The following is a 21514-nucleotide window of genomic DNA, read 5'->3' on the forward strand; positions in this document are numbered from 1 at the left end:
TCTTCAATCTCTCATCCACACCTAGACCTTTTGACCTAGAAACCCCTAGACACGACCCCTAAATCTTTTTGCCCTAGAGCCCTCTGTCTTAGGCCATTAAATCTTATTGACCAGGGGACTACTAGCTAAACATACCAAATCCATAAATTCACACAACATAACATACAGAACTTCAGATACTACAGCCTCTCTGCATTGGCTCCCTGTAAAATCCAGGATAGAATTTAAAATCCTCCTCCTCACCTACAAAGCCATTAATGGTCAAGCACCATCGTACCTTGGAGAGCTTATAGTTCCCTATTTTCCCAATAGGATACTTCGCTCTCTAAATGCAGGTCAACTTGTGGTTCCCAGAATTTGTAAGAGTAGAATGGGGGGCAGAGCCTTCAGCTATCAGGCTCCTCTCCTGTGGAACCAGCTCCCAGTGTGGGTTCGGGAGGCAGACACCCTCTCTACCTTTAAGATCAGGCTTAAAACTGTCTTGTTTAGTAAAGCTTATAGTTAGGGCTGGCTCGGGTACGTCCTGGCCCATCCCTTAGATATGCTGCTATAGAGCTAGACTGCTGGGGGATTCCCATGATTCACTGGGCGCTCTTTCTCTATTTCTATCTCTCTCCCCCTCTCTCTCTCGATGACTTCAGGCCATTAACTTTGTATTTTTTCTGTCCCGTAGTTTGTGCTTCTCCTCTCTCTCCCTCTCTCTGTCCTCATTCTGCAGGTATCTCTGCCTCGGGAGCAGCAGGATCCAGATCCACCACTACTCATCTTTACTATTAACCACTGTTACCTGTCATTATTATTGATAACACCATTACCAACACAGCTGTTCCTGGTCTCTCTCTCTCTCTTCTCTCCCCTCTCCTCCCCCTCCCCCTCTTTCTATCTTCTCCTAAACCCAACCGGTCGAGGCAGACGGCCGCCCACCCTGAGCCCGGTTCTCTTGGAGGTTTCTTCCTGTTAAAAAGGAGTTTTTCCTCCCCCCTGTCGCCAAGCGCTTGCTCGTTGTGGTAACTGTTGGGTTTTTTTCTGTAACAAAGTAAGGTCTTGACCTTACCCTGTAAAGTGCCTTGAGATAATGTATATTATGATTTGGCGCTATACAAATAAAATTGAATTGAATTGAATTGAATTTGCAGAGCCTTTATTTTTACAAAACAGCGATATTTTGAATTGGGTGATAAACCACACAAATTACTGCCGAGACAGGTACAAAAACTTGAGAACGACAGGACTATCCACAAAATTAAGTCTGGTTCAGGAAATGTCCTTACATCTCCCAAGGATATTAATGACAGATTTAGACAGTTTTATGAAACACTACACACTTCTGAGGTTAATTCTGTAGGAGAAACAATGCAGTCATTTCTAGATAAATCTCCCGTCACTGAGTCAAGCGGACCGTGATACCTTAGGGGCAGACATCATGTAGCAGAATAAAGATTTGTTGTAGCGGCTTTTGGCTTAAGAGGATCTTTCTGTTAGATCACTAGGTAATTATTGGCCAATCACCATAAGTGGACGCACTATAAAAGCGGGTTACTCTCGTGTGCTTCTCCGTTCCTGCTGAGAGCGCGCACCTCGTTTCCGGTGCCCCTTGCTTCCGCTTTGCCGCAGGTAGGAGAGAATCTCCGTTGTTTGCACTTTGGCATGTCCTTGTTGCGAGGCTGCTTATATTGGTTGCTTATGACTTTATAGATCTCCTGGCTGTTGCTTCCCGTGTTCTGAGCAGTGAACTTCCTGCTGATCACCGCTGGTAGGTTCCTCCCCAGTTTCATTGTGCCGCAAATTTCCTGCCGGTGGCATTTTACAAACAGTTTTGCTTTAGGTAATGACTGCTGTATCAGACTAGCGCCTGCAGATTCCCTTGTCTTCCTGCGGGTGAGAGCTCACGCGGCCCGATTGGTATGTAGCCTACTCTAACATTAGTTTTCTATTTTATTTATTATTGTGGTCTAATTTGATCTACATGCATTGTAGGAGCTGGCTGCTGTTGCGTGCGCAGCCTTGTTGGAGCGACGGCGGCTGCCGTGGCGCACACACAGGGACGCTGCTGCTTTGCCTCTGGCTGTTGTTCGGCCTGTAATCGTTTAATGTGTCTGTGTTTATTTTAACTTGGGCCCGTTTTTTAAGTGTGAATGGGAAGAAATGTGATTGTGCAGGATTCTATTTTGCGATGTTCTGATTTATTTGTAATTTTGTATCTACTTTTCCGTATGGTTGTTTACTTTTCTTATTGTTTGTATTATTTGTGATTTATTACTTGTTTCAGTAATACAGCTGCCATCTAAGCAGCTTTAATCAGGTATGGTTTACGTTGTGTGAGTGCAGTCACACAGCTGTTCATCCACAAATAGTCTTGTAGTTTATTTTGTTATACATATGATTTGTAAGATGATATTACTCTTCATTTCATGTTAATTTATGTATCGTTATATATGTGCTGATTTATTAATTGAATTGATCATTTAGCACTAATTAGTTTATTTTCTTTAGTCTATTTTTTTATTAGTTTACTTTCCTTTTTTTTTCTTTGGTTACACCACTGGCAGGAGGCCCTTTTGAGAGCTGCTGATAACCAGTGTCAAGATTTCAGCATTTGGCCACTGCATGGTTTATATTTTATGTTGGAAGTTGTAATGCCCTAATTATGTTTTGTTTGTTTTAGGAGCTGGGTACCTGCGGTGGTGGTGGGGCTGGTGTCCTTCTTTGGTGGTGGAGCCCTCTTTTTGTGTGCAGTGTCTTGAGTCTCCCAGTGTTGACTCCACTTGTGTAGGTGTGTATGTACGTGTGCTTTCGGGTGACTTCTCCTGGGATCCCCCTTTTGTGGACCTACCCTACCACTAGTAAGCCCCCTAAGCTCCAGTTACTTTCAGTTACCCTGCTATTGAGTGAATTGTGTTTTTAATGATCATCCTTATGTTGCTAAATTGTTAATAAATATTATGGATGGATGGAACCATGTCTCCGGCCTCCTGAGTAGAACGAACCTGTATGCCTTTTTAAAATATCTGGTATCAATTGAGGGTTCACAATTCCTGGGGTGAAATTCCCAGGGTGGCGTTGTCGGATCACCGTATTTGTAATGTGTAAAACCTAGGGGTGTGTGTCTGTGTGTATTCTCCTCCCCCTAGCGCTCACGCCGCCACAATCACATGTAAAGAGCTATTGGCAACCATTGGTTCAATGAAAAACGGTAAAAGTCCCTGCCCTGATGGACTCAGCAATGAAATTTACAAGAGGTTTGGGGAATTGCTGGTTCCTTATCTGTGGAAAATGTACATCCTCGGGCAGCCCGGTAGTCGAGTGGTTAGGGCGCATACCATTTGAGCGCAAGACGCTCTTAGCAGGTAGTCACCAGTTCGACTCCACTGATCTCTAATAAAGGCGTAAAAAGCCCAAAAAAAAAAAAAAAAAAAAAAAAAAAAAAAAAAAAAAAAATGTACATCCAATCGTACGAGGATGGTATATTGCCCCAGACGCTGACCGAAGCCACTATCACCCTCCTTCCCAAAAAAGGGAAAGATTTGGAAGAAGTGGGTTCTTACAGGCCAATCTCATTATTAAATTCAGATAAAAAAAAAATTCTAGCCAAGACATTGGCCAGAAGATTTAATGTATTTTTGTGCAAGCTGATTCACCCAGACCAAACTGGGTTTATCCCACAAAGAAACTCTTTCTGATCCTTTCTGGCTGGGTAGGGGCACGAGGCAGGGCTGCCCACTTAGCCCTCTACTGTTCGCGTTAGCCATAGAACCGCTGGCCAAGACTATTCGCTCGCATCCAGATTGTCACGGTCACTGGAGCCGACAAAGGAGAACCCAGAAGCACGACAAAGAGGCAGGCGAGTAGCAAGGGAAGATCAGTTTACTAGTCCAAGAAAACAGGCAGAGTCAAAACCAGGAGATCAGAATCAGGCAAACAAATCCGACAAGGAGCAGGCAGGTATCCGTAGTCCAAGAAAACAGGCAGAACGGGGTCAGAGCAGGAAGGCAGTACTAGGAAATGCTGGCAAGCTTGGCAACGTAGAACACAAGACAATCTGGCAGGGAACAAATGAAAATGGACTGGTATATATACTGAGGACCTAATGAGCAAATGGACTGCAGGTGAGGAAGAGATGGGCGGGGAAACCCAGGTGAGGGAAATGAGTAGATTGTATGGCAGGGAAGGAAGGCAGGATCTGAAATGACAGGAGAGTTAGTGAAGTGACATGAAACCAAAATAAAAACAAACTAAGAGTTAGTGTAACTACGCTACACAGATATACATGGTTACAATACAGAATACACCAAGAATAAAATATCATTGTACGCGGACAACATTTTGTTATTTGCCATGCAGCCTAGGATTACAATTCCTTCATTTTTGAAAACATTTCAGCTGTTTGGTAGTTTCTCGGGGTACAAGATTAAGTGGGGCAAAAGCGAGCTACTACCAGTACAAGTTACAGATCAAGATTGGCTCAAACAGTTTCCTCTCAGAATAGCATCAGACAGTTTAACTTATTTGGGGATAGTAATTACCAAGAAGTATAATGATCTTTACAAGGCCAATTTCCCCACCCTGTTAAATAAATTAGGAAACAATATACAATTTTGGAAAACACTCCCCATTTTTCTGCTGGGCAGAGTGAATGCAATTAAGATGATTTTTCTCTCTCAGCTACTTTAGCTTTTTCAAAACCTACCTATTTACCTTGCCAAATCTTTTTTCATTAAATTGGACTCAATCATTCTCCCCTTTGTATGGAATTACAGGTCTCATAGAATAAGGAAAGACTGTCTACCTTATTCTATTAGAGCTGTTGTACTATCTCCCGTCCCAGTCAATAGATCTTGCACTGTTGCCCTTTTTTTTTTTTTTTTTTTTCTTTTTTTTTGTCCTGTCCTTTTTGTTTCGTCTGCTTTGTTGATGCAGGGCTCTGCTTATTTACTTGCTATTCATTTTTGTCATTACTCTTTTTTGTCAGTGATTACTTTTTCACCTTCTGTAAAAAACAAAGCAAACATAACTGTCGACTGTTAATTTCTCTGTTAAGTGATTGGTTTCCCAATAAACATATTTGAAACAGGACTCAAATCTTTTATCATAAGTACCACCTTACGAGTAATATGACCCTCTATCCAATAATTTTGAAATGGAACAAATTTAAACTCTGGTTCTAAATAAGTGCATGTGTATTCCCCTTGGTCTTCCCATGTAACATTACGCAGCACAAGTGAACAATCACCCCTAATTTTCAACTGCTTCATCTCATTGTACAAAAGATACTTCCTTTGATCAAGAGGCACAGTGTCAACTTCAGGTCCTGCTACCAACACATCTTCACCACGACTTTTATCCCACTTAGGAGGATTGTTAGCATCAACATTCCATCTTCTACATCGACAGGGAAGGTGAACCGCTCTTCCTAACTTAGCTCTAATCACAGTCTTCAAAGGAGTTGGCGTCATAAAAATCATTTGCGGCGCCACTGTAGTTAAATGCAACACATTTATATCTTCAGTAACCTTCAGCGCTGAAAGAGTTGAGTTCCATTCCATTTTTTCAGCTTTCGGCTGGAGAGTTGATGTCATCATTGTCAGTTCTCTTGTTTCCTCAACAGCTTGGAGCTCTGTACTCTTACTTTCATCTATGACCACTAGAGTCACTATACTAGCTCTGAGTCCTGTCTCTGACCCCTCACTCTCAAACTGTGGATCATAAAATGAACACATATAATCACCTTGATCTTCCTGCTGGGGCCTACGTACATAAAGACTACAATCTCCTTCAATCTTCAGTCTTCTCTTGTCATTAAGTAACACATACTTTCCTAATGTGTTACCAGGAGGCAGAGTCGCAGTCTTGCACTCTTCTCTGTGCCTCTCTTAGAGCAGTCGCCTGCCATTCACCCCCTAAAAACTGTGTCTGTCCCCCGACCACCTAAATTTAAATGTAATAAATCAAAAGTGAACAGAGGAGGAGTTAGACCTGAAAACCTAATAAAAATTAACACAACTGTTATTCCAGAACCAAATAACAGGAAAATTAAATGTGGATTATTGAATATCAGATCACTCTCATCTAAATCTCTACTAGTCAATGATCTCATAACTGATCATCACATTGATCTGCTCTGTCTGACTGAAACCTGGCTGCAGCAGGATGAATATGTAAGTTTAAATGAATCAACACCCCCCACCAGACGAAGAGGTAGCTGGCAAACACTCAAAGATGTACATTTATGAGCTCCACTGCATCATTTATATTGTCTCATAAGTTTTATATTTTGGAATGTATTAATGTATGTATTAAAAATTAGTTTTTACTGGATTAATAGGCACTGTGAAAGTTTAGACACACTAATACTGAAGTAAATATAAATTGTTGCACCAATATTGTGTGTCGTTGTCGTTTTCTCATTTTTTCTATACATTAATATTTGAATATTTGATTTTGAGAAGAAGAAACTGACCCTTGTGCAGTTGTACTTGTAAAAATTATTACCAATAACTGCATGGGGGGGGGGGGTTGTTTTTTTACTTGGAGGCAGAAGAAAAAGCTATAAACACAACATAGATGTTTATGTTCATGTTCATGTTTATTGTGATTATATGGAAACAAGAAAGTAAAGTTCATTTTCTCATCACTTTCCTATTTTCCCAAGTTTCTAGATTGGGCTGCAACTTTTAGGCAGCCATTGCATTCCATTCTTATGACTTAAATCTGCCCAGTGACAGATAAATAATCCTTTCCAGTCTCGTCTAATTCTTCAAGTTACATATTGAATGGTTATACAATTTAAAGTAGGAAGTGCTCTGAAAACTCTCTCCAGTGGTGCACTCAAGGACGCACTGACATTTGTGCTCATAAGCTAAGTGATCTGAAAATGAAACCCAGAAGAAGAAAAAGATGTTTAAGAAAAAAAAACACTTTAATAAGAATGCTGTGAATTTTGTACCTTTTTTTTGCTTCACTTTTTGTTCTAAAAGTGAATCATCATCTAATACAGCTCAAAAAGGCGGCCTGGTAGTTGAGTGGTTAGGGAGCGTACCATGTTGAGTACAAGACGCTATTAGCAGGGCAGTCACTGGTTCAACTCCCGACAGGTCTGACTCTTTCCTGCATGTCATTCCCCTCTCTCTACACCCTTTCCTGTCAGTCTCCACTAAGCTATAATAAAGGCATAAAAAAAAAACCCAAAAAACTATTTTTGTATCACTCTTGCAGGACTCAAAACATTTTGGATCCCTTCAATGATCACTGTAGTTAATAAAACAATTACCTGGCTGAACTTAACGCAGTCACCACAGAGAGTAACTGACTGATTCTGAACAGCCAGCAACAAGTGGTCGTGGGATTTTTACTGCTGGAGATGAATTTCAAGTTGCAATGATTGACTCTCTCCCATTGCTCTGCTAAAAACACAGGCAGCACTCTTACCCAGAGACAGAGAGAGAGAGGAAGAAAGAGAGAGGAAAGACGGCCCTTACAGCATACAGAAAGAGGTAGAGAAAGAGTTTGAGTTGAGAGAGCGTGAAGAGGCTGAGTGTGACAGCCCAAATGAGAGGAGGAGGAAAAGGAGGAAGAGGGACTGAGTGGAAGGGACAAGGGAGGGAGAAAGTGAGAGGGGGGATGGACTGGGATTGAGGGAAGGGAGCATCAGAAACGGGGAAAGTAGATGAGAGGGAGAACTGAGGGAGACAGGAGAAGAGAGGAGAGCAAAGGGAAAGGAGAGCAAAAAAAGGGGAGGAAAGCTCAGCAAATCAGCCCAGTAACATTCCTCTCACAGCTGCACTGATCTAGGCTGGGAGGGGAAGTTTAACTTGCCGGGAGAAAAAAAAAAACAAGAAATTGTATTTTTATTTTTTTCTGTGGGTAGGGGGAATCAGAGAGCTTCAGCAGCCTCCAAGTGTCCTCCAGGGGAAGATGAATTCAGACTCCGGAGACCAGAGTGGTGGAGACCTCTCTCCAGGTAAGCCTCACTGAGCCTCAAGACCGTTACTGCAACTACAACATTAGTTTCTGACATGTTGTGGTAATTTGACTTTGAGCAAATACACTCTACATTGAAGTGTGTTAGTTATCCACAGAGTCAGCAAGTTCTTTCCTCCTGTTTTTCAGCACGTTTTCACCATTTTTCAGCCTTTTTTTGAGCCTGCACCTTCATGAGCTCTACCATTTTCTTCACAATTCAGACTCCTTACACTGATCAGCAGTTTGCCTTCACTTATAAATATTTCTTTAATGCCCCCTAAGTCAAGAATCACAGCATTTTTCAGCTTTAAGAGTCTTTCACACTTTATCCAGCATCTGTAATTCATAGCTGCTCTGACACTCTGATGCTGGTGACTGGCAGAGTCTCGTTGAGTCTGTGGATAAAAGCCGGCTCAGTCACCACCTGGAACAGACAAGCTCCAACACGTGCAGCCGGTTTGTTCATCAACACATCCAACTGCAGAAAGAGCGCAGCCTCCCTGAATGCTAAAATCGGTTTCCTCTCTGTGTAGCACTCAGGGATAATGAGTCTCTGTTCACTGGAAGTTCTGTGAGGTTGTTTCATAAAAAAAAAAAAAAAAAAGATCTGTTGAAGATGTTTTATGGTGTCAGAGGACAGGGCAAAGATTTATTGCAACGACTTGCACATTAAACATGCAGATACACAGAAGTTAAGAGTCTCTCATTGGAGATTTTGCAGCATTTCAAGTGTGTGGGCAAATGTACTGAACTGTGATCCTGTGGAAAATTCAAGTCAGGAGATGAAACAGCCTCCTGGAAATAAGTTTGAATTCAAAGATTATGAATCAAATGTATCTCCAGGAGGTTTTCATGCACATGATGAGTTTAGTGTTGATTAGAGAACTGCGGGCTCCTCTAAAATGATTCTCCAATAGGCATGTGTACAGACTGTTCTTGGATACTACAGCATTAGCAGATCTGCTGAAGGTGTCAGATAATAAACATATAATATATCAGGGCATGTTGTTGCCCTAGGTAATGATTGTTTAATAAAGTTGACAGTGCTATGGCTGTTCACCTGTTTATTTGCCAGCTTGGAGCTTTGTATGTTAATGATGCTCTGTTGAACTCTGACCATCTGTCTGTGCATTGGGCCCATTGTCTGTCTGTCCTTTGGTCCATTTGCAAATGGAGTGGAACTTTAATATGAGCTCTAGACACATCTTCGGTAGGTGATGACATATATGTATCATCAGCTAATTTCAGGCAGACAGATCAAGGTTAAAACATCAACCAGGACTCTCCTATGAAGCACTGGTGCAGCATGGCTAAACCAATATGTAGAGACACTTTAGCCATTTCACTTTCACGTGAAGTGATGTACACTGTTTTCCAGTGAAATCATGGAAACATTCTTCATTTTTCTACAGATGCTGTGATCTGCTAAAGCTTCCAGCAATGTAAAATGGCCAACTCTTTGCAGTGTAAGATGAAATAACTCTTTTAGGCTTGTCTTTCTGGCCGATAAATAATGTTAGACATGTTGAAAAGGTTGAGGGTGACATGAAAGCAGAATGACTTTGTCAGGAGAAAGCAAGATGTTGTATTTTCAGCACAGAAAGTCAAAGAAAACACATTAGTTTGAATGGTTAAACTCATGAGAACATTGTTGCTAGGTGACTGGGAATAGGTCACAGATAAATCATCAGAGATTTCCACTTGAAAATAAATACAACATCAAATGGAGGTAGATAATAACACTACATGTGCCTGGAGTAGATTCTGTTGGTAGAATAGTTGATCTTCTTTGTTGATTTATGATATGATCCTTGCAGGTGATGGGCCTGTGCTGACAGTAAACTTTTCTGTTCATCCTATTATCTCACCCTACAAATGCAAGAAAATTCACAAAAGGCACAAGAGAATTTTCTCAGGGGAGACTTGTGCGTAATAATTGACATTTTTTATGACAGGTGATCATGTGAGAGTCATTATTTGGACTATGGAGACAGAGCAATCTTTTTTTTTTCTTTATTGTTTTTCTGTCTGCCCCGCTGTTCTCTGCAGCTTTTGTTCTGTTGAAGCTTTAAATCCAGCCACAATACACCGAGCTCCTCTGTACAGCAACTACTGTAAAAGAAAAACTGTTTAGACCCTACACACACACACACACACACACACACACAACACACAAACGACACCAGGAGAGCTGGTTCTGGAAAATTGTAACATGAACTGAGAAAAAAAAGAAAACAGAAGTGAAGCTGTAAGTGGAAAAGGCAACTCAGGAGAAAGTGTTTTTTTCTTCTTGCTGCAGTGACAGACAAATCCTAAAACTCTAGGTCCAGGTCCCTGACCGCTGTATGAGTGCATTTTCCCTTGTATGCACATGCATGAGCTGACAAAATAATACTGTGGCATTTCATAGTGTTTGTGGGACATTTGCACAGAGAATTGTTTCCCCACGACTGAGCCATTACTGAAACATGGACTCAGAAGGCAGTTGCATTTTGACAAGGCCTCCTAGACACTCACTGAGGAGGAGGAGGAGGAGGAGGAGGCTTTGGTTTCACTGGAGGGCCAGTTGAAGCAAAGCAAATAGTTGCCAGTGTCTGGTGTGAGGCAAACTGTTTGAGGGAGGGAAGGCTGGATTGGCGTCAGTGGAGCATTGAGCTTGTACAGGTATCTAGAGCTATGAATGCTGTACATAGAAGCTGTGATGCAGGCACTTGTATGTGTGTTGTTTTATTGTTTTATAGTGTACTTTATCACTTGTGTTGAATTAAATTCATAATCATTGCTAGAAATTTTTGAGGGAAGTTGTTTCTTCATTTATTTCTGGTTCCTGGTTTCAACTTAGACTTTATTGTTCACACATTTTGCCATTTGTGCCTGACATGTTTGTGGAAACCACTGCAGTCTGGGTTTCTCTTACCTACCATCTCCTAACATGACCTTACCATGCAGATTATTTAAAGTTAAATGGGGACTTTGGTAGCGTACCAAGGCCACATCATCATAATTAGAAATGCTCATTGAATGGGGCACCAGTCTCTGAAGAGACAAAATTTATGAATCCATAAATTCAATTGATCAGTCTGATATCAGAAGTCGTGACTTCTTGATTCAATGGATCTCCAGTCTCTACTTCAAAGAAACACAACAGCGCAACGATTGGTTTTCAGAGCTTTATTAGCCACACTCCTATTTACAGGGTAAATTCAATGATTACCATGATGAAAATGGAGCAGAAGACCAGTTTTAAGTGATGTATTTACAAATATGATATGCAACTAAATTGTAAGTTATAATTGTAGCTATGAATAGGACATAGGGTTAGGGTTAAGGGACAATAGCTATTAAAAGCAGCACTAGCAACAGGTCTAAGAGATGTCATTTATTATATTTATTTCTCCTTGGGGGATCTTATAACTCCAATTAAAAAAAGAATAAAATTAAAAAGATGCATAATGATAAAAAACTGTAAAAAAAAAAAAAAAAAAAAAAAGTGAGGATAAGAAAATATAAACAAATATATAAATAACTAAAATTGGTATTAGGCACTCTCCCCTCTGAGGTTAAGGTTAGAAAAGGGGCCCAGATCAGGGTTAAAGAAAATTAATAAAATAATGCAATGATAAAAAATAAAAAAAGTTAAAATAAGATTAAGAGAGCCAGGAATCTGTCACTTAAGGTGAACAGCGACGCTATTTTATGCCCTGTGCTGGGGGAGAGAGAAGAAAGGACTGTTAAAGTCATAAGATATTTATTTACTTATTCCCTTTGTTAATAAAAAATCCAAATTAAAAAACACAACCGGCTAAATTTCTATCCCAAGTTATTTTGTAGATTTAATTACTTTTAAAACAAACAATCGCTTACTTAAAAGCCATTTTCCACACTGTAAAATTCATCCAAAAATAAATAATAAAATAATGAAAAATAAGTATTCCAAAATACAAGACATTGAGTTTAAATTTGTAAAATCACACTCATTTTTATTGCTTGGTAAATTTTAAACGATTGGTTATAGTTTTAAAGGAAATCTCCAGATTTTTGAATAAAATATATTAAAAGTATTATTATTATTTTTCATTTGGTCCTAGTGGATCTATAGTTTGTAAAGTGTTGATCCAATCTCTCTCCCTTCTTCTGCGCAGAGCTCTCGACCAGTTGTTATTGTTTTCAGGCCCAAAAAGATGTAATTATCCGGGCCATGGTTTCTGAAGTGGTTCTAGAGAATAGTGGAATTGTCTGTTTTATGGAATTGATATATATGTTAATAAATTCTGGTCTTCAAATTGTTCCCTGTTTCACCTATGTATATATTTTTGCAAATGGTGCATTGAATGGCATATACTACATTTCTGACATCTTCCCTAAAGGTCTGTCTGATCGGAGAGCCTCAGTCAGAGAATCTATTTTCTATGTAGATCAAGTTAATAAACTTTGGATTCCTGGGCCATGACCTTTCTTGACCTTTCATTGCTGTATAAACTAAGATGTCTTTAAGATTCCTGTTTCTCCTGTAAGTGATGATGATCTTAAAATCCCTCAATTCTTGGACCTGGTTCTGTGCATCCTGGAAATTAGCCTTCAGTGTGGAATTGAGCTGTGACAATTGTGGTGTGCAAGTGACTACAAAGGGAATGTCAGGCATGTTATTTTTCCTGCTAGTGTATTCCCCGGATGATTCAAATAGTCTCCTCACCTCGCTTCTGATGGTAGCCTCTGGGTCTCAGGGCAGTGAAGAGAGTGGTGGTGGCAGTCTCTACATCCTGTTTATGGGTGCAGATTCTGTGAAACCTGATGAGTTGGGATTTTATGAGACCCTTGATGGGGATGAAAACAAGTCTTGTGGAGCAAAGCATGCCTGTCTGTATCCTTGAACTAGACCTTTTGAATTATGGTTAAAGTCACAGAAGAAGGCTTGTGTGTCTAAAAATTCAACTTGGTGTGGCTGAATGTTATGTTTGTGGGAGATTTTAGGGTGATGACTGTTTAAAATCTACATAAATTCACTGAATTATGTTAGTGAGTGAGGCCACAAACCAAAGATGTCATCTAAATATCTCAAATAGAGAGATGATGTTTCCTGCCTTTTTGGAATGCTGTGGTTTCCCAGTCTGCCATATAGATGTCTGCATGAGCCAGTGAATACACTGAAAAAAATGTTTTGTTGAATTTACTTAATTTTTTTATGGTAAGTGGTTACACTAAATAAATATATCTAAATCCAGATATAACTTTTAAGTTGACTGTACTTATAATTTATAAGTCATTTTTAAATGTTTTATCTTTGTAATTTTAGCTCAACAACTTTGAGTAAATATTAGTCTAATTTCCTCAGTAATTCCAACTAAACTCGTGTTAAATATACTTAAATACTTTGTATTACTATTAACCATTTTTCTATTGTACATTTAGATCAATGAAATTCTGTAGTTACTACATATTAAAATTAAGTTGATTCTAATTAAACATTTTTAATTATCATTAGTAGTTTCAATAAATTCAAAATTGAGAAAACCACAAAATGTGTTTAAACAATTGTTTATTTTGTCCCTAAGCATTTAACTATGTCCGAGTACAATTACCAAGAACCAGCATATATTCAACAGAATATATGCTGCAGAATGAGGACAGAGAGAGGGAGAGAGAGGAGAAGCACAAACTACGGGAGAGAAAAAATACAAAGTTAATGGCATGAAGTTATCGAGAGAGAAAGGGGGAGAGAGACAGAAATAGAGAGAGAGCGCCCAGTGAATCATGGGAATCCCCCAGCAGTTTAGCTCTATAGCAGCATAGCTAAGGGATGGGTCAGGACATACCCGAGCCAGCCCTAACTATAAGCTTTACTAAACAAGACCGTTTTAAGCCTGATCTTAAAGGTAGAGAGGGGGTCTGCCTCCCGAACCCACACTGGGAGCTGGTTCCACAGGAGAGGAGCCTGATAGCTGAAGGCTCTGCCCCCATTCTGCTCTTACAAACTCTGGGAACCACAAGTTGACCTGCATTTAGAGAGCGAAGTGTCCTATTGGGAAAATAGGGAACTATAAGCTCTCCAAGGTACGATGGTGCCTGACCATGAATGGCTTTGTAAGTGAGGAGGAGGATTTTAAATTCGATTCTAGAGTTTACAGGGAGCCAATGCAGAGAGGCTAACACAGGAGAGATGTGATCTCGTTTCCTAGTTCCTGTCAGTACTCGTGCTGCCGCATTCTGGATCAGTTGGAGGCTTTTTACTGGATTTTTGGGACATCCTGACAATAAAGAGTTACAGTAGTCCAGTCTTGAGGTAACAAATGCATGAACTAGTTTTTCAGCTTCCTTTAGACATAGAATGGGTCTGATTTTAGCAATATTGCGCAGGTGGAAGAAGGCTGTCCTAGAGACTTTCTTTATATGTGAAGTAAAGGACAAGTCCTGGTCAAAAATGACACCAAGGTTTCTGACTGTAGCACTGGAGGCCAAGGTGATGTCATCCAAAGTCAGTATATATGCTTGCTACTTTTTTGAGTGTATAAAATGTTATACTCACTACTCTCTTACCCTCTATAATCAGATACATGAGAAGGCTTTTAATTGCTCAGGTTCTGTTAACATAAAATACATAATAAAAAATTATACATTCATAAGTGCAGTCTCCTGACCAGACAGAGCACAATTTTTGTTCTCCCAAACAAGTTCCTGTAATGTAACTCAGTGGTAAACCTTTCTTGAGTTGCTTAACATCTTTTTTTTTTTTTAAATGTACCTGTTACCATCTATTTAAAAAAATTAACACAAGAACATAACTTCCAGTTCCAGTACCACTCATTAACAAAAACCAAACCGTACCAGAACTGTCCACAGCTAGGAAACAACAAACACAGATGACCTGACTGAGATTTCAATACACTGCAAACACGTCTTTGCTGAGTGTTACAATTTTCATTTCAAATGAATATTCCCTCATATATGTTAGGTGTACTGTCCTAACAAGTGGTTGTGTAAATACTTCAATCCTGCACACACATGTTTCCTCATCTTGCTCATTTACTTGCAACACTTTCTGAAGCTGCATTTGACATAACATAATCAATAAACAATACAACAAAGCAGCTTAACTGTGTTGATGAAATAAATGCCCATGGTTGTCTTCTGCATGTCCCTCTGGATGTCATCTGCTTCGATGTCCTGTATATTTAAGGAAAATCCGAGAAAAGGGAAAACATTTGAATTCCATATACTTTACATGATGATAAACAATCATCACTGACATGAAGCTTTGGGATCAAATGTAGTAAAATAGAGTATTGCCCATTACTGACACTCCAAAAAAGCAGTAATTTTACCATATTTACTTTGTGGATTAACACAATCTATCTACTAGCTGTTGATTTACACTATACGTTGACTACAGAAAAATAACCCAGAGTTCTGTACAGCTGTGAAAAATAAGTACATCCCATGGAAATTGTTGGCTTTTTTTGACATACAGTTCAGACCCGAAGTATTTGAACAGTTACACAGTTTTTGTTCTTTAGGCTCTGAGCTTCACCACATTCCGTTTGAAATAAAATAATGTATACTACATTAAAGTGCAGGGTCTCAGCTTGAATTTCAATTCAATTTTCAATTCAATTCAATTTTATTTGTATAGCGCCAAATCATAATATACATTATCTCAAGGCACTTTACAGGGTCAGGTCAAGACCTTACTTTGTTACAGAGAAAAAACCCAACAGTTCCCACAAAGAGCAAGCGCTTGGCGACAGGGGGGAGGAAAAACTCCCTTTTAACAGGAAGAAACCTCCAACAGAACCGGGCTCAGGGTGGGGGGCGGCCGTCTGCCTGGACCGGTTGGGTTTAGGAGAAGATAAAAAGAGGGGGTGGGGGGAGGAGAGAGGAGAGAAGAGAGAGAGAGAGAGACCAGGAACAGCTGTGTAGGTAATGGTGTTATCAATAATGATGACAGATAACAGTGGTTGATAGTAAAGATGAGTAGTGGTGGATCTGGATCCTGCTGCTCCTGAGGCAGAGATACCTGCAGAATGAGGACAGAGAGAGGGAGAGAGAGGAGAAGCACAAACTACGGGAGAGAAAAAAAATACAAAGTTAATGGCATGAAGTCATCGAGAGAGAGAGAGGGGGAGAGACAGAAATAGAGAGAGAGCGCCCAGTGAATCATGGGAATCCCCCAGCAGTCTAGCTCTATAGCAGCATAGCTAAGGGATGGGTCAGGACATACCCGAGCCAACCCTAACTATAAGCTTTACTAAACAGGACAGTTTTAAGCCTGATCTTAAAGGTAGAGAGGGTGAATTTGAGCCAGTTTACATCAATACAGAAATAACTGTGTGGGAGATATAGCCCTGTTAACATATAGTGCCCAGGGTTGACTGAGATTTGAGAGTTGCCATTTAAATTTAGGTGGAGTTGTCTGTCAATATGAGGAGTGAAGAAGTGACCATGAAAGTAAAGAAAATAATAATGAGGCTCAAAAAAGCAAAAATCTATCAGAGAGATATCAAAATCAGCAGCTGGGTCTAAAAAGCAGGTGTGTGTCTGTCAGACATGGAGGAGACCCAATGACTTGTAATAAGTAATGGGCAGGTGACTTTAGAATCTTAAAACATTTTATATAAGTCACAGTACATCTAACTGGAAAAAGCATTTACACTGACTTACCATATACTCCCGAATTAGATGCCCATCATCCTCTCCAAGGTAGACACAAAGTGCCTTGAGGACTGCTGCCCTTTTGTGATTAACATCACTTGTAGCCTGTGTAAAGGGATTCCATTGATTAATACAGATAATACACACATATATAACTACAAAAATATTTGAAATTTGAAAGTGAGAGGTATTAATGTGTAGGATGAAAGCACTGTTTTAACTTTATTTATTCAGGGATATTCACTGACAACAATGTTGTCCTCTTTACAGGTAGGTGCTTAGTACATCCAGTTTGATCTGCTGGCCACTGACCTAAGCATTGTCAAACACATTGCTCAAGGCAGGTGTTGCACTTTCACTGTCCCCACCTGAGAAACCATGACTGAATTGGTACCTTTCTGATCAGAAGTCTGCCTCTGTAGTCCATGTGCCACTATTGCCTCAATAAGACCATAATGTTTCCTTAGAAATGTTTCTTGCACCTTGCAAATAATCTAGACTATTACTGAGGCAAAATGGGGATTCATCTGGTACTAGATACAATAACAGTAACTGTGAAAGTGGGTATATGAAAAATTCTATACAACATTATATACACATATTTACCTCTTGTAAGATCTTTAGAGGTTTGGCTAGTTTCTGGCCAGAAACACCCCCCTTCTTCTGGAAAACGGATGTCAGCTGAGGTAAAAGATTGTCCAACTGTGACATGAAGGTTGATTCAAGTGGAAGCGTTGTAATATGCTGGAACTTGGCATTTGTCTGTTATACAGAAGAAAATGACAGAAGAACACTTTGTTCAGTCATTGGTGTAAGGATATTTTGGAGCTAATGTATCCCATTAAAAGGATGTATTCTAATTTTGACCTCTTCATCAACTAAGATTATATCCATAGCATATGCATTAGTATGCAGCATGTTTTAGTCAATTTATAGCCGTTAATCTAGGAGGTGAAATCAACACTGCATTTGTAGAATATATAGTTATTTAAACCTAGCAAATTTTTCTCTTCAAAGGACAAGTGACAAGATGTAATGTGGAAAAACATGCAAATGGTATAAAAACAGAGTGAATATTGGACTTGCATGTAGTACATCATGGACACAAACAACTCTCTATATGAATGCTCTGTACCTGCTGAATGTGTATAGTAAACAGGCAACTGTTTGCTATACACATTCACTATATCAACTTTATATGTCAGAGGTTCTGTTCATAGCTTGCTGTGAAGGTCTTCTGCCCCCAAATGGCCAAAATTAATTACTGCATTGTATTCAAATTGCAGCACCAAGCACTGCTTTCTCTACAGGGGATTTATTTTTTTCAAATTTTTGTCACCTTTTATGTTACCTTATTAGTCTTTACATTTTAAGTTATGCAGTGAAATGACACAATGAGAAGAGGCACAATTGGGGAAAAAGCAGTTGTATCTTTACCTCATCAACATGGAAAAGTGCAGGCCACCTGGCTTTGAACTCTCCGGCAGCTGGATTTCCCTGCACAACCTCTCTTCTTCGGTAGGAGAATGTTTATGACATCTTCTCTCTCACAGTTGACGCACTGTTCCTTTGTTTGACGTCATTCAGAAGTTCGGATCTCACATTTTCTAGACTTTCATCTGTTTCCCCAGCAGGATGTGAAGGACAATAGTTGACTTCAGCCTTTTTAGGTTTCTTTATATTTTTGGCTGGAAGGCATTCATCGTTGGCTTTGTTTTTCAAAGCATTTAAAGTAATTTCAGGACAGCCAATGTTTCGCATCTTTGTCCTGTAATTAGCCATTTTGTATCTCAGACTAATCATCCAGGCATAGTAACCAGTGGAAGATGTCTCTTGCAAACAGGGAAATTTTTTGATTAGTGCCCCTGCTACCTCATCTATTTGGTGATTTTATGGATATGCCGTACAGAAGAAAATCTCCTCAGCTAGCTTTTCTAAGATGTCAAACTTCAGCCCTGGAGAAATCTTCAGTCTAGTGCCAGTTTCTCTGAAGTTCTCATTTCCACGCTGAAGCTGCACCTCTACATCATATGGAAAGTGAGGAATAGTGAATTCACGCGGCCATGCATGTGCTCTCAGCTCGCTGTCTGAATGTGACAGAATGGTGGTGTTGTCTGAGTCTGATGAGGACAATGACGACACACTGTGAGTTGTTTGAATGCTTACTGGACTTCCAAAAGACCCAGGAGTGCTTGGAGCACTCTGCTTCAAAGACAATGGACTCATATCCACATAATTTGGCATGTACACCAGCTTGATTGTACTTCTGTCTTGAACGTCTTGTACCGACGTAACGTTCATGAACTCATTATTGAAGTCAGGGTCCATGAATTGAATATGAAAGTCTCTTTCAATTCCAAATGCTTGGCGAATTGTATTGTGTAACTCCGTCAAAGTTTTTGGCATTCCTGAAGGGAGATCAAGTCTTCTAAAGTCACTGTCTTCTACGATGACTCTAAGCTTCAGATGCTCTGCCATTCTTCAATCTAATTGTTAAAGGAGAAAAAATAAAATGTTGTTAAATTGATATTTGGCACTATTGTCACTTAAATATAACTTTTTTTTAGGGAGTGAGGTAGAGTAGGAACATACTGCAACACAATTTTATTGTGCGGTTAAACCACAATTTATTTTACCATTATTGTCTTTCTTTGTGTTCGCATACCAACCAAAAACCCTGAAGTTGTTTTGATTTTTGTGCTTTATGTTGCAGTTTGTCCTTTTATTATAATATATTTTAACTGACAGATTTGAATGTTAGTTTTCATTGTGTTAGTCACGTATGTATTCCTTAACATGTATATTTCTAGTATAAATGGCAACATGAGGGTAATTTGTCAGAGAACTGGCTATGTTCCATCAGAAAATTCTCACAAGGATTTTTTTTTTCTATCTTTACTAAAAACAATATTAGTCTTCATGTAAGAAATTTTAGGTAGCCCTCTTGTTACCATGTGTATTAGTGTATGAACTCATGGAACACATGAACACGACATGAATTACCATGATGTAACCTTGTGTATGTATGAATCTTTTAAGTGTCACCATTCGCCGGCCTCCAATCCTGTCATCTACCAAGGGGTACTGGTCTACCAGGGAGAATGAGGGAGACTTGTGATGTAGGACATAACTCAAACGCCCTAAAATGCTCCCTATACCAAGCACTCAACTCTTTAGCAATGAAGCTCAAGCTTTTCTCCACAACAACCACCTGGACAACTTCTGCAAATTCTGGCAAGCCACCAGCAGAGCCATAAACAACAATCATGCCATTCCTGTAGTTCACTCCATTAAGAGATGCATTCTTTCTGAGCTGAATGTGAGTAATATCAGGGTATTTTAGCTTCAAAAACTTCCGTACATCCTGATGCAAAATGTCAACAGAGACAGTTGAGACAGCTGAGACAGTCAAGCTAGACTTTTCGGTTGTGGTTGACGCCAAGTGATATGCCATCATGAACTGATGTTTCATCGAGTATGTTTTTAAAGCAGCGTGTGGGGCGAACAACCTGCTTTTAAAAAAAAAAAAAAAAAACTGCTTTGCCTCAAACCTCATTGTCCACATACCAACTAGTGGACCAAAAAAAAGGACCATCTGTGGATATTGTGGATTATGTTCTACAAAATGATGTTTCGGTAACAGCTTTACACCCGGAAACACCTCTTGTAACCTACATCTGTGGTCACAGATTCTGGCTTCAAGGAAAGCAATTGATTGTGCTGTGTGTACTGGCGCAACAACTAGTTCAACAATATCTTTTGTCAGGGCTAAACAATGGCTCGGACTCAGATGCAGATTGACACAGTAAGCGAGTTCACAATGTCCTTTAATCAGGCAAAAGTCGGTACACTGGAGATCAGTCCGCGGAGCAAAGGTATCAAAATCGGTGGGCAAAGGCAGGGTCAAAAACCAAAAACTAGACAAGACACGAGTAAGGCACACGGGGAATAAAGGCTGGAACGTAGTCATACAGAACTAGACGAACTGGCACAGAAGGGAGGGAACACAGAGACTAAATACTCAGGGAGAGGGAAGACAATGAGACACAGGTGCAGCACATTAGGGCAGGGCAGGTAATCACATGAGGGGAGGACACATGAGGGCAGGAAGTGAGGAACCTGAAACGAGAAAAGAGGTGAGTCTCAAAATAAAACAGGAAGTACAAGACAACACACTAGGGGAAACAAAAAAGGGAACTCAGCTATTCAGCTGAGGCATGACAGTACCCCCCCCTCCACGGCCGGCTCCAGACGGCCCAGGTTCGCCAGGGTGGGCCCGATGGAAGTCCCGGATGAGGGAGGGATCCACAATGTTGCTGGCGGATACCCAGGAACGCTCCTCAGGGCCGTACCCCTCCCAGTCAACCAGGTACTGGAACCCCCGGCCCCGATGCCGGACTGCCAGGAGCTTGCGGACGGTGTAAACAGGGCCACCATCGATGAACCGGGGGGGAGGAGGGGGTCTGGAGGCAGGGACCAGAGGACTCTCTACGGCTGGTTTGATCCTACTCACGTGGAAGACTGGGTGGACTCTCATGGCTCTGGGGAGTTTGAGCTTGACCGCAACTGGGTTTATGACTTTGGAAATGGGGAATGGCCCGACGAACCTGGGAGCGAGTTTCTGGGACTCCACTCTGAGAGGCAGGTCTTTTGTGGAAAGCCATACCCTTTGACCGCTCCTGTACGTGGGGGCAGGGGTCCGCCGCCGGTCAGCCGCCTTCTTGTAACTCTCAGAATTGCGTAGCAGGGAGCGTCGGGCCCGGGCCCAGGTGTGACGGCAGCGGCGGACTAGAGCCAGAGCTGAGGGCACACCAACCTCCCTGTCTAGAGCAGGGAAGAGAGGAGGCTGATAGCCATAGGCACACTGGAAGGGAGAGAGACCAGATGATGAACACGGGAGAGAATTGTG

At 40.5% G+C, this 21514-nt stretch overlaps 1 protein-coding gene and 1 long non-coding RNA gene across 2 annotated transcripts; one reads left to right on the forward strand and one right to left on the reverse strand.

Moving 5' to 3' along the window:
• The first annotated feature begins 1577 nt into the window (after nt 1-1577).
• LOC139615298 (uncharacterized) lies at nt 1578-2956 on the forward strand. Its single transcript, XR_011687332.1, has 3 exons — nt 1578-1614; nt 1696-1902; nt 1978-2956. It is a non-coding gene; the product is annotated as an uncharacterized lncRNA (long non-coding RNA).
• A 10493-nt stretch (nt 2957-13449) lies between these two features.
• Nucleotides 13450-21496, reverse strand: LOC139615263 (uncharacterized; the record flags this gene model as incomplete). The annotated part of the gene is made up of 2 exons (XM_071473069.1): nt 13450-16710; nt 17212-21496. A coding segment is annotated over one exon (693 nt), but the record flags the coding sequence as incomplete, so codon positions are not given.
• Between the last annotated feature and the right edge of the window lie 18 nt (nt 21497-21514).

The sequence above is a fragment of the Trachinotus anak genome, unplaced genomic scaffold, assembly GCF_046630095.1.
Source record: "Trachinotus anak isolate AG129_WGS33_773 ecotype Australia unplaced genomic scaffold, CSIRO_AGI_Tana_v1 ptg000045l, whole genome shotgun sequence".
In the NCBI taxonomy this organism is placed as follows: domain Eukaryota; kingdom Metazoa; phylum Chordata; class Actinopteri; order Carangiformes; family Carangidae; genus Trachinotus; species Trachinotus anak.